The sequence below is a fragment of the Mustelus asterias genome, chromosome 7 (genome assembly GCF_964213995.1).
Source record: "Mustelus asterias chromosome 7, sMusAst1.hap1.1, whole genome shotgun sequence".
NCBI classification, from domain to species: domain Eukaryota; kingdom Metazoa; phylum Chordata; class Chondrichthyes; order Carcharhiniformes; family Triakidae; genus Mustelus; species Mustelus asterias.
The window spans coordinates 56,317,184-56,332,438 of NC_135807.1; the positions used below are offsets into that span (position 1 = coordinate 56,317,184).

At 43.3% G+C, this 15,255-nt stretch overlaps 1 protein-coding gene across 1 annotated transcript in view; it reads left to right on the forward strand.

Moving 5' to 3' along the window:
- The first annotated feature begins 2,673 nt into the window (after nucleotides 1-2,673).
- The window catches only part of usp14 (ubiquitin specific peptidase 14 (tRNA-guanine transglycosylase)), a 39,303-nt gene continuing 26,721 nt past the window's right edge, over nucleotides 2,674-15,255 (forward strand). Inside the window, exons 1-3 of the mRNA XM_078216082.1 lie at nucleotides 2,674-2,836; nucleotides 9,226-9,371; nucleotides 11,533-11,565. Coding sequence (XP_078072208.1) covers nucleotides 2,821-2,836; nucleotides 9,226-9,371; nucleotides 11,533-11,565 — 195 coding nt within the window. The 5' untranslated portion in view covers nucleotides 2,674-2,820. The remainder of the gene's footprint in view (nucleotides 2,837-9,225; nucleotides 9,372-11,532; nucleotides 11,566-15,255) is intronic.

Below are 15,255 nucleotides of genomic sequence, written 5' to 3' on the forward strand. Positions count from 1 at the left end.
GTGGGGGGGATAGGTAAAGTAATTTATAATCCAGTAGAATTAAAGGAATATACAGCTCTTGATCGCTGGTGAATTGGCTGGTTTCAGGCTGAATTCCGTGGACCTGCATCAATGCACACTTCTGGACACATTAGGACTGAGTTGAGTTATTTTTAAAACCTCTGTCTGTGGCATCTGGATAGTCAAAATCAACAGACATGGTCCAAAGCTGACAAGTCGCATGGAGAGAAGGAACTCACTCAAAGTCTTGTTCCTTCAGCATATCAATTGCTTGTCCTATTCTGCTGAGAAAGCAGGTGCTTAAAACACACAAAAGGTTGTCTTGTCACAAAACCTCTCTCCAACAGCACAGTGGCCCAAATATGGTCATGACTAGTGTATTCCTGTTACCTTGATTCATAGAATCCCTACATTGCAAAAGGAGGCCATTCAGCCATTTAAGCCTACACCGACAACAATCCTACCTAGGACCCAACCCCTTAATCCCATGTATTTACCCTGACACTAAGGGGCAATTTAGCATGGCCAATCCACCTAACCCAGATCTTTAGACTGTGGGAAGAAATAGGAGCAACCAGAGGAAATCATAGAAATCATGGAAACCCTACAGTGCAGAAGGAGGCCATTCGGCCCATCGAGTCTGCACCAACCACAATCCCACCCCGGCCCTACCCCCACATATTTACCCGCTAATCTACACATCTCAGGACTCTCAGGGGCAATTTTTAACCTGGCCAATCAACCTAACCCGCACATCTTTGGACTGTGGGAGGAAACCGGAGCACCCGGAGGAAACCCACGCAGACACGAGGAGAATGTGCAAACTCCACACAGACAGTGACCCGAGCCGGGAATCGAACCCAGGACCCTGGAGCTGTGAAGCAGCAGACAACGGGAGAACGTGCAAACTTCACACAGACCCGAGGCTGAACCTGGGTCCCTGGCGCTGTGAGGCAGCAATGCTAACCACTGTGCCACCTTGCCGCCTCCAATCCAAGATCCTGACTGAGAATTCCTCTCTCAGTCAGGGTCCCATTGTCCAAGTCATTAGGTCTAAAGGTTTGTCTCTACCCAGTTGAGTACCCAAATGATTGCCTGGATGCTTTGCTTATGGGGTAGATGGCCCCATGCATCTCTTTCAGGGCAATTGTTCCTGGTGTGGCTGAAATGCCTCCATTTCAATTATTTTGGAATAAAGAAGCATGCAAATGTGCAGGCATTTTTGACTGTGATCCTAAGTGACTGGAATGTGGCTTTAGTCTTTTTTTAAATCAACTAGGGATTTCCAGTCAGTAAATTCCAAAATCATTATTTTGATATAAAGCCCGGTTTCACAACAGAATAAAGGCACTTTTCATCCCATAATCAACTCATTAGGCTGTGCTGCTGTTTTAGATTCCCCAGCCAACAGAAACAACCTTTGTCTACCCTGTCAAGCCCCTTCAGAATTTTGTATGTTTCAATGAGATCACCTCTCAACTCTTCTAAACTCCAGAGAACATTGGCCCAATTTACTCAGCTTCTCATCAAAGGGCAGCCCTCCCAGAAGGAAGAAACAGTAAAATTTTGTAAATTATTAGTTTTGTTTGAAATTGGTCTGATACAGATTGAAATGGAACTCCAATTTGGACCAGTAAGTCATTTCCAAGTTTTTCTAGAGCTTTAATCCCAGCTGTACTACCTCCTTACAAGTATACTCTTCCTTAAATATGGAGAGCAAAATTGCACAAAGGTGTGTGATTCCAGGTGTTGTTTTGCTAAAGCTCTGCACGGTTGTAGCTAGACTTGTTTATTCCTATATCTCCCTGAAATAAAAGTCAACATGCCATTATTAGATTATGTTGCTATGGGATAGTATGTACATGGGGAATAAATGGAGCTGGGCCTGAGGTATATCCTTGGTGAATGTCAGAGGTAATGATGCAGGAAAAGAAGCAATTGCAGATGATTTTCTGGCTACGATCAGATGGACAAGATTGGAACCAGGCAATGACAGGCAACATTGTGGCATGGTGGTTAGCATTGCTGCCTCAGTGTCAGGAACCCAGGTTCAATTCCAGCCTCGGGTGACCGCTTGGGTGCAGTTTGCACATCCTCCCCGAGTCTGCGTGGGTTTCCTCCGGGTACTCCGGTTTCCTCCCACACTCCAAAGATGTGCAAGGTTAGTGGATTGGCTATGCTAAATTTCCCCTTAGTGTCAGGGGGATTAGCAGGATAAATACATGGGGTTACAGGTCTGGGTGGGATTGTTGCAGGCTCAGTGCGCTGAGTGGCCTCCTTCTGCACTTGTAGGGATTCTATGATGATTTTTACCCAGCAGGACAACTTTGGTGTGGTCAAAAGCAGCAGAAAGGTCGAGAATGACCAATAGGGATAGTCAGCTGTATAGGTTGTCCTTAGCGCTTTTAATGATCGGTAGGAACCAGGCTGGGTGTTTAACACGATCCACCCGTTGGGAAAATTCAGTAAATACTGGAGCAAGGTACAGGCCCGGAGGGAGCGAGCTCCAGTGGACTGAGTGTTGGATTAGATGAAGTTTTATCAGGAAGCGGTATTGGTTTCGCCTCCCAGGTTAACGCCCTCAAGCCTGGTGTTTGTCGGCTTCAATCCGGGATCGGGTCTTTGGTCCTGAGGGAGGGAGGACTAAACTCCATGAGCCAGACTCCGCGACTGGAGCGCCGAAAAGCAGAGCCAGGATGAGCAGTGGCTGGCAGAGCAAGGGCGTGTGCGCAGGCGCAGTGCCGCGCGGGGTGGGGGCAGGGTTTGAATGAGGCCGAGGCCGTGCTCGAGCTCAGTCGGATCGCAGGAGCCGCGGGCAACATGCCGGTCTTCACAGGTAGGCCCGGCCTGACCCGCTCTTATCGCATTGCCTCAGGCGGGGGGGAAGCAGGAGTGCGCCCTAGGCCTCGGGCTCCGCGCTCGCCCTTGCCAGTGTAACGGCGCTTTGTTCAGTGTCAGCCTGCAGGCCCTGTGCGGACTGGGGGCCGAGGCCCAGCTCAAAGCAACTTGATCGGTGGCTTCCTTTTTTTTCCCCCACTTCCCTCTGGCACTGAGTCCGATTCAGCTGCTTTAACGCGTTGTGTTTTCTGGAGACTAATGTGGGAATTTGGCCTTCGAGTTTGTGTTTTGTGTTGTTTGTGGCTGAGCTGCTATGCGTGCCCTTTGCAGAGTAGCTGCCACAATGATTGTGCAGAAAGCTGGGGCAGCTGCTGCTACTTGCTGCCCCCTTCAGCTCTCCTGTCTCACGTTCAAACGTGTTTTTCTGAAGCACTCGTGTTTTTAAACGTCTAAAAACTGTTTGGTTCTTTTTTTTTCATTCGTGTGTTAATTAAAATCCATATTATACCTCAGTGAAGAGCGGCAACTGATTTTTAAAAAAAATCTCACAGGCTAAATAATCAGTGGTAAAATGTTTTAGTCTTGCACTATTATTTGCTGTGGATTGAAAGACGCACTTGCAGAAAATATGGGCTTAAATAAATAGACTGCACTTGCTTCAGAAAGATGTGCACCTGAGGTGGCTTGGCCATGCTAAATCGTCCCTTGCTGTCCAAAGATGCGTAGGTTAGGTAGATTAGCTATGGTAAATGTGCAGGATTGGGGCGGGGGTGTGTGTGTGGATCTGGGTAAGATGCTGTTTTGGAGAGATGGTGCAAACTCGATGGGCCAAATGGCGTCCTGCACTGTAGAGATTCTATGGTTCTACATTTTAAGCCTATATTTGTCCACTGTTCTGTGTTTATATGGACACCTGAATGCAAGGAGCTGGAGTAGACCATTTGGCCAATTGAGCCTGATCCACCGTTCAATATGATCATGGCCTAGACCTTGGGCTTTAGCTCCACTTTCTTGCCCATTCCCCACATCCTGTCTATCCCAGCCTTAAATGCAGTCAGCGATGGAGCAAGCACAAGCTTCTGGAGCAGAGAATTTCAAAGATTCACAACCCTTGAGTGAACTAATTTCTCCTCATCCCAGTCCTTAATGATTGCTCTCTTATCCTGAGACTCTGCCACTATGTTTTGATTCCCTGACCAACCAAAACAATCTCTTGGCATTAACCCTACAATCTCTTGCTGTTAACCCTATCAAGCCCCTTCAAAATTTTGAACATTTCAATGAGATCACCCCTCATTCTTCTTAACTCCAGAGAAAATAGACCCACTTTGCTCAGCCTGTAATCATAGGACAACCCCATCATCCCTGAGACTAATTCCATGAACCTTCACTGCACTGCCTTCAATGCAATCTTTTTATAAAATGAGATCAAAACTGTGCACGCTATTCTAGATGTTGAAGATAATGTGTGATGATTCAAAGAGAACAATGTTTTTTGTGAATATCTAGTTCATAATTCATTTTTAGAATACAATTCTGAATTAAAGTTTGAACTATAGACAAATGGGGACATCTGATTAAGAAATAGGAGGCATCTCAAGTGGATGTGCTTCAAAACAAGGTTGGAGTTAATTACAGCTAGAAGTTAACTTGCATTTAATTTAAGCAATAAATTACCCATCTCTGGGCCAGAATGGAGCCATATGGTCTACCCATACTTCAATAAATTTTACACTTCTAATTTTCACCTAAGATAAACATAGGTTTACTTTTAACTGTAATGCCAAGATGTTTGAATTGCTTAAGTTGTTTATGTAGTTGCCAAATGAAAAGAACTTGAAAGCTAGTTGTGAAAAAACAGTTCCTCGATAGGGACATACATTCTGGAGAGCTACTCATAAACTCAATCAGCAATATAAATTATTCATTTGGGTTACAGAATCAAAGAGTTGTGTTGAGGATAAAATAATTTGTTTACATTGGAAACCATTCTAAAGCATGCCACATTGTCATAGGGCAATGGGGTTAGAATGTTCTTTTAATTCATCTGGATATCAGTTGGAGAGCATTTAGGAAACAGTGATGATTGTATCAGAGGGTTTAGGATAAGGTAGGAAAGGACGGTAGAAATCCAGAGTAAGAATAATTAATTGGGGGAAATTCGACTTCGACAGGGCAAGAATGGAGCTGGGTCAGAAAGACTGGAACAAAATATTAGTGGGAAAGTCTGCAGCTGAACAATGGGCTGCCTTCAAAAAAGGAATGTTTCATGTACAGTCGAGGCATATTCTGTCAAAAGAGAAAGATTGGGCAAACAAATCCAGAGCTTCCAAGATGGAAAAGGAGATAGAAATTAAGATTAAAAAGTGAGTTTATGATAGGTGCCAAGTGGAAAACACAACTGAGAACCAAGCAGAATACAGTTGGTTCAGAGGGGAGGTGGGAGAGCATATTAGAGAAGTGAGAGGGGGTTATGAGGAAGGACAGACAGCCAAAATAAAGTGGAATCCTGAAGTCAAAAGGTTGTAAAGATAAACCCAGTAATTACAAACCAGTCAGTTTAATTTCAGTGGTGGGCTAACTTACTAGATTTTGTTTTGAAGATGTAACACAGGGTTGATGAGGGTAATACTGTTGATGAGGTGCACATGGACTTAATAAAGGCATGTGATACAGTGACACAACAGGCTTGTGCAAAAATGTATAAATGGAATAAAAGGGACAGTAGCAATATGGATACAAAATTGGCTGAGTAATAGGAAATAGTGATGCTTAATGATTTTTTTCAGGCTGGAGGAAGGTTTTTGTAATGGAGTTCCCCAGGCATCGACATTGGGACCTTTGCTTTTCCTGATGTATATTAATGATCTGGATTTTGGTGTGCAGGGGACAATTTCAACGTTTGTGGATGATACAAAACTTGGAACTCAGGGGAGAACAGTGTGCGGAACAGTATGGAACTTCAAAAGTTCATAGGCAAATTGGTGGAATGGGCGGACAGGTGGCAGATTAAGTTTAATGTGAAGAAATATGAGGCAATGCATTTTGGTAGGCAAAACATAGAGAGACAACATAAGGGGTACAGTGGGCTGCAGAGGATCCTGCGAATATATGTACATAGATCATTGAAGCTGGCAGGACAGATGGAGAGAGCAATTGAAGCATAGAATGTCTTGGGTTTTATTAATAGTGGCGTGCAGTACAAGAGCAAGGAAGTTATGCTGAACTTGCATAAGATACTAATGGACGTTAGTTGGAGTATTGTATACAGTTTTGGGTTTCACACAATAGGAAGGATGTGAACACATTGGCAAGATTGCTGAAGTGGTTCCAGCGATGAGAAACTTCAGTTATGAAGATCGATTGGGGAGGTTCTCCTTGGAGCGGAAAAGGCTGAGATCTCATTGAGGTGTTCATAAACATGAGGGGGCTTGATAGAGTAGATGGGGAGAAATGTCCCACTTGTTGTTCTTTCTTGTGCAAGAGGGCACAGACTTAAAATGATTTACAAAAGAAGCAAATATGATGTCAGAAACTTTCATGTAATGAATGGCTCAAGTCTGGAATGCACTGCCTGGAAGTGTGGTGGAAACGAGTTCATTCAAGAGGGCATTGGAAAAAGGCAGGAGAATGGCACTAACTCTTGTTCATTTACAGAGGTGATGCAGACATGATGGCCTAAATGATCACCTGCGTCATAACAGTTTTGTGATTCTGCTCAGAAAGCAGGCAGTTGTAGTTTTCTTTGGGTTGAGAGAGCCGACAGGCCTGCATTTTCAGCTGGGAAAATGTTAACTTTATTATTCACTGCACAGAATACAGGTGGAACTTAAGATCAGTTTGGATTTTGAGGGGAAAAAATAGCTAGAAGCCCTTCCCAGTTTGCAGCTAGAGAAAAAAAATCTGCATTGGTCCTTATGGAGCCTTGTGGCAGAAAACAATCAGCCAAGTTAGCTTGGAAGCTCTGAAAAGGTGATTGGATATCTGCCAGCAACCAGAACAAAGAGTTGAGGCATCTACAGCTTACTCAAAAAGCTAATGGAGGGATCTCCATTAAATATTACCTTGGGAATAGCAGATACACTGAGGAGAATTGAGTGAATTCTGGGGGGGCTGTGGCATACCTTGTGGATTGGTACTGAAAGTAAAAGTAAGACCGAGTTCATAGCATAAGTGGTTATAAACTATAGTATTAATAGTGCTCATGTTGCTTATTTGTTTATTTACAGTAAAGTTTGTTTTTGTGTAAAAAAGACACACATTTTGTGATATTGTTCTATCAGTTAATTATGGAATATTTATGTTTCTTTAGCATTAACTGTCCCAACAGATTCGTAACATCTTTTAAAATGAAAAACCCTTATTTATCTATTTGTATGATCATTTGTGCAATGCTGCTGTGTTTCCCAGTCATGATGTGGAGATGCCGGCGTTGGACTGGGGTAAACACAGTAAGAAGTCTCACAACACCAGGTTAACTTTAACCTGGTTTTGAGAGACTTTTTATTGTGTTTCCCAGTAACAGCTATTACACGTCTCGAGAAACATTTTGTAATTTAATGCAAATCTGTAAATAAATGTCTTGAGTAAGAACTCTGCGTCAGGAGGTTGTGGTGCAAGACCTCTTTCAGACTTGAGAGGTCTGAATAGAATTCAGCTGGTACTTCAGTGCAGTATTGAGGGAGGGTGCTGCACTGTTGAGGTGCTGTCTGTTGGATGAGAAGTTAGGTGGCTAAAAGGGCCTATGGCACTATTTACAGAATCAGGAAGACCGCCTCTCTTTCACCCTGAGGAAATGGTAGATCAATAAAGCTGTATGTTAATCGGTATGTAAATTGAGGTTGAAGATGTGTTTATGGATATTAACAATAGTAAGTTGAGAAAGGGAAAAGGACCAAGAATAAATCCTCGGATGGCTTGGGTGAATGCATAGGGGGTTCAAAAAGAAACCGCTGGGAATGTGCTAGCTGCTCTGGAACAGGTAGGGTTTGTGGAACCATATGAGGACAGTCTAGTCGGGTTGGACAATGGAAGAGGATGGTATATAGTTACCATCATTCACGGCAAGGCCAAGGAAGAATGATGCTTCATGATCACAATAATCAGGAATGTCAAAATGCTGAGGAATGGTGTTAAAACAGAAAAAGCTGGATAAACTCAGCAGATCTGGCAGCATCTGTGGAGATGTAGTAAGGTCATTTAGACTCGGAACATTAACTCTGTTTCTTTCCAGAGATGCTGTCAGACATCCTCAAGGGAGGCTAAAACTAGGAGATGTTGTTTAAAGAATAAGAGGGCTACCTTTTAAGACAGATGGGGAGAATTTATTTTCTCTTGAGGGTTGTTAGTTGAATTCTCTTCCCCAGAAAGTAATGGAGGCTGGGCCTTTAAATTTATTCAAGGCAGAGTTAGATTTTTGATAGACAAGGGAGTCGAGGGTTATGTGTGGCAGACAGGAAAGTGGAGTTAAGACCAGCCATGATCGTATTGAATGGCAGAGTGGTTTCAAAAAACCAGATGACCTTCTGCTTCTAAGTCCAATGTTCCTATGTAGCAAGTCATATCGTGGCTCTTTGTGACCGTAGTATTAAACAAAATTTCTCACACAACCACAAATATAGAGATATAGAGGTGGGGGGGGGGGGTGGCATACTGATTAACATACACCTTTATCGATCTACCATTTTCTTAGGATGAAAGAGAGGCTCTGTAAATAGTGCCATAGGCCCTTTTAGCCACCTAACCTCTCATCCAACAAACAGCACCTCAACAGTGCAGCACCCTCCCTCAATACTGCACAAATATAGAGGGGGTGGGAGGTACTAATATAGTACCTTGGGTACTATATTTGATTCTGATAATCAAATTCACACATTCAAACCTTCTAAGCAATTCATATAAGTGAAAGCTAGACAACATGGTCTCTTCAGTCTTGAATGCAGGTAAATGAGAGGGGATCTTTGAAGAAAGCAAGATACTAAATGAATTAAAACTGGTTACTCCTGGTGAAAGGGTGCAAACAAGCTAAAGGCAAGTTTAGGGCTAATGTCACAATGTGTTCTTCAATAAAATGATTGATGCCTGAGATGGCCTTCGTATCAGGTTAATGGAAGCAAACAAATCTTGTTTGTTGATCCTGAGGCAGTATATGTGTTGGCTTTGTCGGTATTTCAGAAATTCATGTCAAATAAATGCGTTTAGCACTTTAATATTGCTTAAAAGCAATATATGTTTGTTATTCAGTATGAAATTTGTGTATCATTGTTTGTAGTAGGAGAAAATAAGCCTTCGCTTGCAGGAATGCCTGAAGACTAAAGTTCAGACATGCTATACCATATGAACTCAGTTTTGGTGGTGAATAAACAAGACTTTTTGTCTGCTTTCCAGTAAATGTCAAGTGGGGGAAGGAGAAATTTGATGGATTGGAGTTGAACACTGATGATCCACCTGTAGTTTTCAAGGCACAGTTATTTGCATTAACTGGAGTTCAGCCTGAAAGACAGAAGGTTATGATTAAAGGAGGCACACTAAAGGTAATGTTTTTGCACTAAGAATGCTATATTGGGTAGTGTTATCAAAGCTCTTTTTATGCTTTTGTGGCTTTTTTGTGTGAAGGTGAATCATACTTTTATGTTTTCTCTTATTCCTTTCCACCTGAAACCCAGAAAACAGATCAGTAACATGTCCAGGAATTATCAAAGACTAACCAGATGAGAATCTCTGTGTTTGTGCTTACCTTATCACTCTTTTATAACTTGCTAGAACCATATCATTATGTTGAAGGACTGTGTACTTGAGCATCTTTTATTGAATTCTCTGTTCTCGCCTTTACTGTTAGAATAAACATTTCAATTAAATGTCCCATGTTACCAGCAGGTGCACTTCGCTCTGTATATTGGCTCAACAAGATTAATTGGTTTGGTTGGGGTGGCACAATGGTTAGCACTGCTGCCTCAGTGCCAGGGACCCAGGTTCGACACCAGTCTTGGCCAACTGTGCTACATTCTCCCCGTGTTTGCATGGGTTTCCTCCGAGTGTTCCAGCTCAAGTCCAAGGATGTGCAAGTTAGGTGGATTGGCCATGCTAAATTTCCCCTTAAGTGTCCCAAGATGTGTAGGTTATGGAGATTAACAGGGTAAATACTTGGGTCGACAGGGATAGGACAGGAGTAGGCCTGGCTAAGATGCTCAGTTGGAGAGTTGGTGCATACTTAATAGGCTGAATGGCCTCCCGCACTGTAGGGATTCTATGATTCATTTGATTTTTTTTGGTGTGAAGCCGGTGCCAAAACTTTGTGACAAATTCAATATCATTGATCCGTAGGATTAATCAAGAAAAAATGCTTCAAATATGAGCTCTTTGCAAGATTGCTGTTTAATATGTAATTCTCCCCTCAATAGACAAATGACGCATACCACCCAGCAATCTTATTTGTTCATAAGATGACCCCTAAATTTTATCCTAAAAATGGAGAGATACATAAATAAGGCCAGTGTTGTATTTTTGAGATCAAAATTGTCTTCGTGTTGAATGACATTCGCATCTAAATTTTTAAATTTGACCTTCCTTATTTCAATCAGTACTTTCCTGCCTAATCTGTTTCTTCTGTACTGATGTTTAAATATTGTTTCCTTCCTGACTTCAAGCCTCACTACTTCCCTGCATCTAATCTGCTGAATGGATGCTCATTTGAAGTCAGGGAACTTTGGACAGAAGTCAGAAGGAAACATTGTAATTTAAATAGAGAGGAGCAAATGATGGGGAATATAATCCCATATGACTGCTGTTTCGTCCACTGTTTTTGAATAATTTGCTCTACCATGAGAGTAACTGGAAAGAGCATGTTACCCTTGTATAAGCTGAACACCTCCCTTATTTTTAGCCCTAATCAGGAATGTGAGTTTCTCAAATTGTCCATTAGTTTATGTGTGATTAATTTCCTGTTTTCATGGATCTGCAGACTTCACTCATCTTATATCCCCAACCCCCACCCCCAATGGGGCGGCACGGTAGCACAGTGGTTAGCACTGCTGCTTCACAGCTCCAGGGACCTGGGTTCGATTCCCGGCTTGGGTCACTGTCTGTGTGGAGTTTGCACATTCTCCTCGTGTCTGCGTGGGTTTCCTCCAGGTGCTCCGGTTTCCTCCCACAGTCCAAAGATGTGCGGGTTAGGTTGATTGGTCAGGTTAAAAAAGTTGCCCCTTAGAGTCCTCAGATGCTTAGGTTAGAGAGATTAGTGGGTAAATATGTGGGGGTAGGGCCTGGGTGGGATTGTGGTCGGTGCAGACTCGATGGGTCGAATGGCCTCCTTCTGCACTGTAGGGGTTCTATGATTTCTATGATAACTAAATGCCCCAAGTATATGTCATCAATACCTAACCATTGGCCAGTTACTCAGATATACTGTTACATCCTCATTGCAACTTTGGAGTAGCCAACCTATTTGAAAGTAAACTCTTAACATATTTGGGAGGCATGGTTGCCTCCCAAATTGTGTATCTTGTCCCATGATTGATTTTTCCAAATGGCAATTATTATTTTCACCTGATGTAATTTCTTGAGGTGTGAAAATTGCTTGAAATTCATCAAAATGGCTTACTTTGATAACCTTTGTTGAAAATTTATCCTATCCAGCTATTTGAAATTTACTTAACAATATTTCTTGATGACCAAACTTTATTTTTTATTTTTTAGGATGATGAATGGGGCAACATTAAGATAAAGAGTGTAAGTAGTACGAAAAACTATAATATAATGCATTAATATTACAAAAAAATTATATTGCATTAAAATATTTATTATGAAATACTTTAATCTTTGTCTTTGTTTAAAACAGTAAATAGTTGTCAGTCAGCTTAGTGGTACCAAGTTTGAAAGTAAAAGTTCAGTTGCAATAAAATTGTCAGATTGAATTATTTTTTTAAAAAGTTAATTCTTGGGATGCTGCCATTGCTGGTGCTGTCAACATTTTCAAGTTGAAACTTGAAAACGTGGTAGCAAGCCTTTTCCTTGAACTACTGCAGCCTATGTGGTGAAGTTGCTTCCATAGTGTGGTTAGGTAGCAAGCTCCAGGAGCTTGATCCGGTGACTGAAGAACAGCAATATATGTATTTATGAAGCACCTTTAATGTGGCAAAGCCTCTTAAGGTGCTCCACAAGAGCGTTAGAAATCTAAGTTTGACACCAAGCCACATGAGATATTGGGGTGAATGAAAAAGCAGGTTTTAAGGAGTGTTTTAAAGGAACAAAGAGAAGAAACATTTTAGAGGCTGAAATCAGTGCTGAGTGGGTTACTGCGCATGCGCCGATCTGTCAGTGTTGAGATTGGTGCATGTGCAGTGGCCCCGCACTGCTGGCCTCCCAATTGCTGGCCAGCTCTGCAATGTCGGCTCTTTTCTCCCCGCCCCACCCCGATCGCTGGCTTCTCTCCTTCCCCCACCGACCCCGACTGCAGAGTGGCCACAGGACTCCCACCCCCACTGATCGCCTCCTAGGCCCTGCCTCCCATATGCCCTGCCCCATGGCACTACTATGGTGCCCCATGGGCATTGGCACTTTGCCCCTTGGGCCATGCCAGGAGGCCCAGACTAGCACTGTCAAGGTGCTACAGAAACTCGGCACACATGGAGCAGTTGAACCAGGAGCGCTCCTCGTCACAATGGATGTCTCGGCACTCTACACCAGCATCCCCCATGACGATGGCATTGCTGCAACGGCCTCAGTGCTCAGCGCCAACAACTGCCAGTTTCCAGATGCAACTTTACATCTCATCCGCTTCATCCTGGACCACAATATCTTCACCTTCAACAACCAGTTCTTCATCCAGACACACGGAATAGCCATGGGGACCAAATTTGCACCTCAATATGCCAACATCTTCATGCACAGGTTCGAACAAGACTTCTTCACCGCACGGGACCTTCAACCGATGCTATACACTAGATACATCGATGACATTTTCTTCCTTTGGACTCATGGTGAACAATCACTGAAACAACTCTATGATGACATCAACAAGTTCCATCCCACCATCAGGCTCACCATAGACTACTCTCCGGAATCGGTTGCATTCTTGGACACGCGCATCTCCATTAAGGACGGTCACCTCAGCACCTCACTGTACCGCAAGCCCACGGATAACCTCACGATGCTCCACTTCTCCAGCTTCCACCCTAAACACGTTAAAGAAGCCATCCCCTACAGACAAGCCCTCCGTATACACAGGATCTGCTCGGATGAGGAGGATCGCAACAGACACCTCCAGACGCTGAAAGGTGCCCTCATAAGAACAGGATATGGCGCTAGACTCATTGATCAACAGTTCCAACGCGCCACAGCGAAAAACCGCACCGACCTCCTCAGAAGACAAACACGGGACACAGTGGACAGAGTACCCTTCGTTGTCCAGTACTTCCCCGGAGCGGAGAAGCTACGGCATCTCCTCCGGAGCCTTCAACATGTCATTGATGAAGACGAACATCTCGCCAAGGCCATCCCCACACCCCCGCTTCTTGCCTTCAAACAACCGCACAACCTCAAACAGACCATTGTCCGCAGCAAACTACCCAGCCTTCAGGAGAACAGTGACCACGACACCACACAACCCTGCCACAGCAACCTCTGCAAGACGTGCCGGATCATCGACACAGATGCCATCATCTCACGTGAGAACACCATCCACCAGGTACACGGTACATACTCTTGCAACTCGGCCAACGTTGTCTACCTGATACGCTGCAAGAAAGGATGTCCCGAGGCATGGTACATTGGGGAAACTATGCAGACGCTGTGACAACGGATGAATGAACGCCGCTCGACAATCACCAGGCAAGACTGTTCTCTTCCTGTTGGGGAGCACTTCAGCGGTCACGGGCATTCGGCCTCTGATATTCGGGTAAGCGTTCTCCAAGGCGGCTTTCGCGACACACGACAGCGCAGAGTCGCTGAGCAGAAACTGATAGCCAAGTTCCGCACACACGCGGACGGCCTCAACCGGGATATTGGGTTCATGTCACACTATTTGTAACGCCCACAGTTGCGTGGACCTGCAGAGTTTCACTGGCTGTCTTGTCTGGAGACAATACACATCTTTTTAGCCTGCCTTGATGCTCTCTCCACTCCCATTGTTTTGTTTCTTAAAGACTTGATTAGTTGTAAGTATTCGCATTCCAACCATTATTCATGTAAATTGAGTCTGTGTCTTTATAAACTCTGTTTGTGAACAGAATTCCCACTCACCTGAAGAAGGGGCTTAGAGCTTCGAAAGTTTGTGTGGCTTTTGCTACCAAATAAACCTGTTGGACTTTAACCTGGTGTTGTTAAACTTCTTAAGGTGCTAATGTCCAGGGGCACCCCTCCCACCACTGCCCGAGCCTCTGTGGGGCCTCGATTGCCCCCACTTCACTGGAATGTTGAGTTGCCAGTCCTGCCCTTTCCTCAACCTTATTTTTTATTCATTTGTGGGACATGGGCGTTGTTGGCTGGTCAGAATTTATTGCCCATCCCTAGTTGCCCAAGGGCAGTTGTGAGTCAACCACATTCCTTTGGCTTTGGATGGCAGATTTTCTTCCCTAAAGGGTATTAGTGAACCATATAGGTTTTTCAGGCCATGGTTTCATGGTCATCAGTAGATTCCTAATTCCAGATTTCTCTTTGTTATTGATTTCAAATTTCATCATCTGCCATGGTGGGATTTAAACTTGAGTCCCCAGAGCATTAGCTGAGTTTTTTGATTTATAGTTTTGCAATGATATCATTAGTTATCACCTCCTATATTTCTGTGATGGCAACAATATCACATTTCTACGTGTCAATCTATGCCTTTAACTCATCGGCCATACCTATTACACTCTCTTAGCATTAAAGTAAAGACCATCAAATCTTGCCTTGCCCTCTTGACACTCAACATAGTTGAACTCAATGATTTGCTTCCTTTGCTGTGTTCCTCTAAATCTTCCTTATTTTGGCTCCTAATGAGTTTCAAAAGCACTGTGCTACGCTGTTTCTCCTCCCTACACGACAGTAGTAATCACACTTCAAATGTACTTATTTGGCTGTAAAGTGTTTTGTAACATCCAGTGACCCTGAAAAGCACTATTTAAATGCAACTCTTCTTTCTTTCCCTATATTCTCACTGTAAAGAAATTTAGAATCTCGTTCCTGATTCACTTTTCTAAAGAACTTAAAACGACATAATTCCTTGTATCCTGTCTTTAATTCCTCTCTCAATTTTCAAGATTTTAAAATGTAACTTCACCACCACTTGCCTTTTTACTATTTTCAGTCTTTATGGTGTCCATATGTCTTCACTTCTGTTTCCTTGATTTTAAAAATTATGCTTGTCCAACATCAAATGTAAATGACCTCTAAAGGGGCATGAAAAATTTGGCGTATTTGCTGGGATGTGAAGATTGCCTA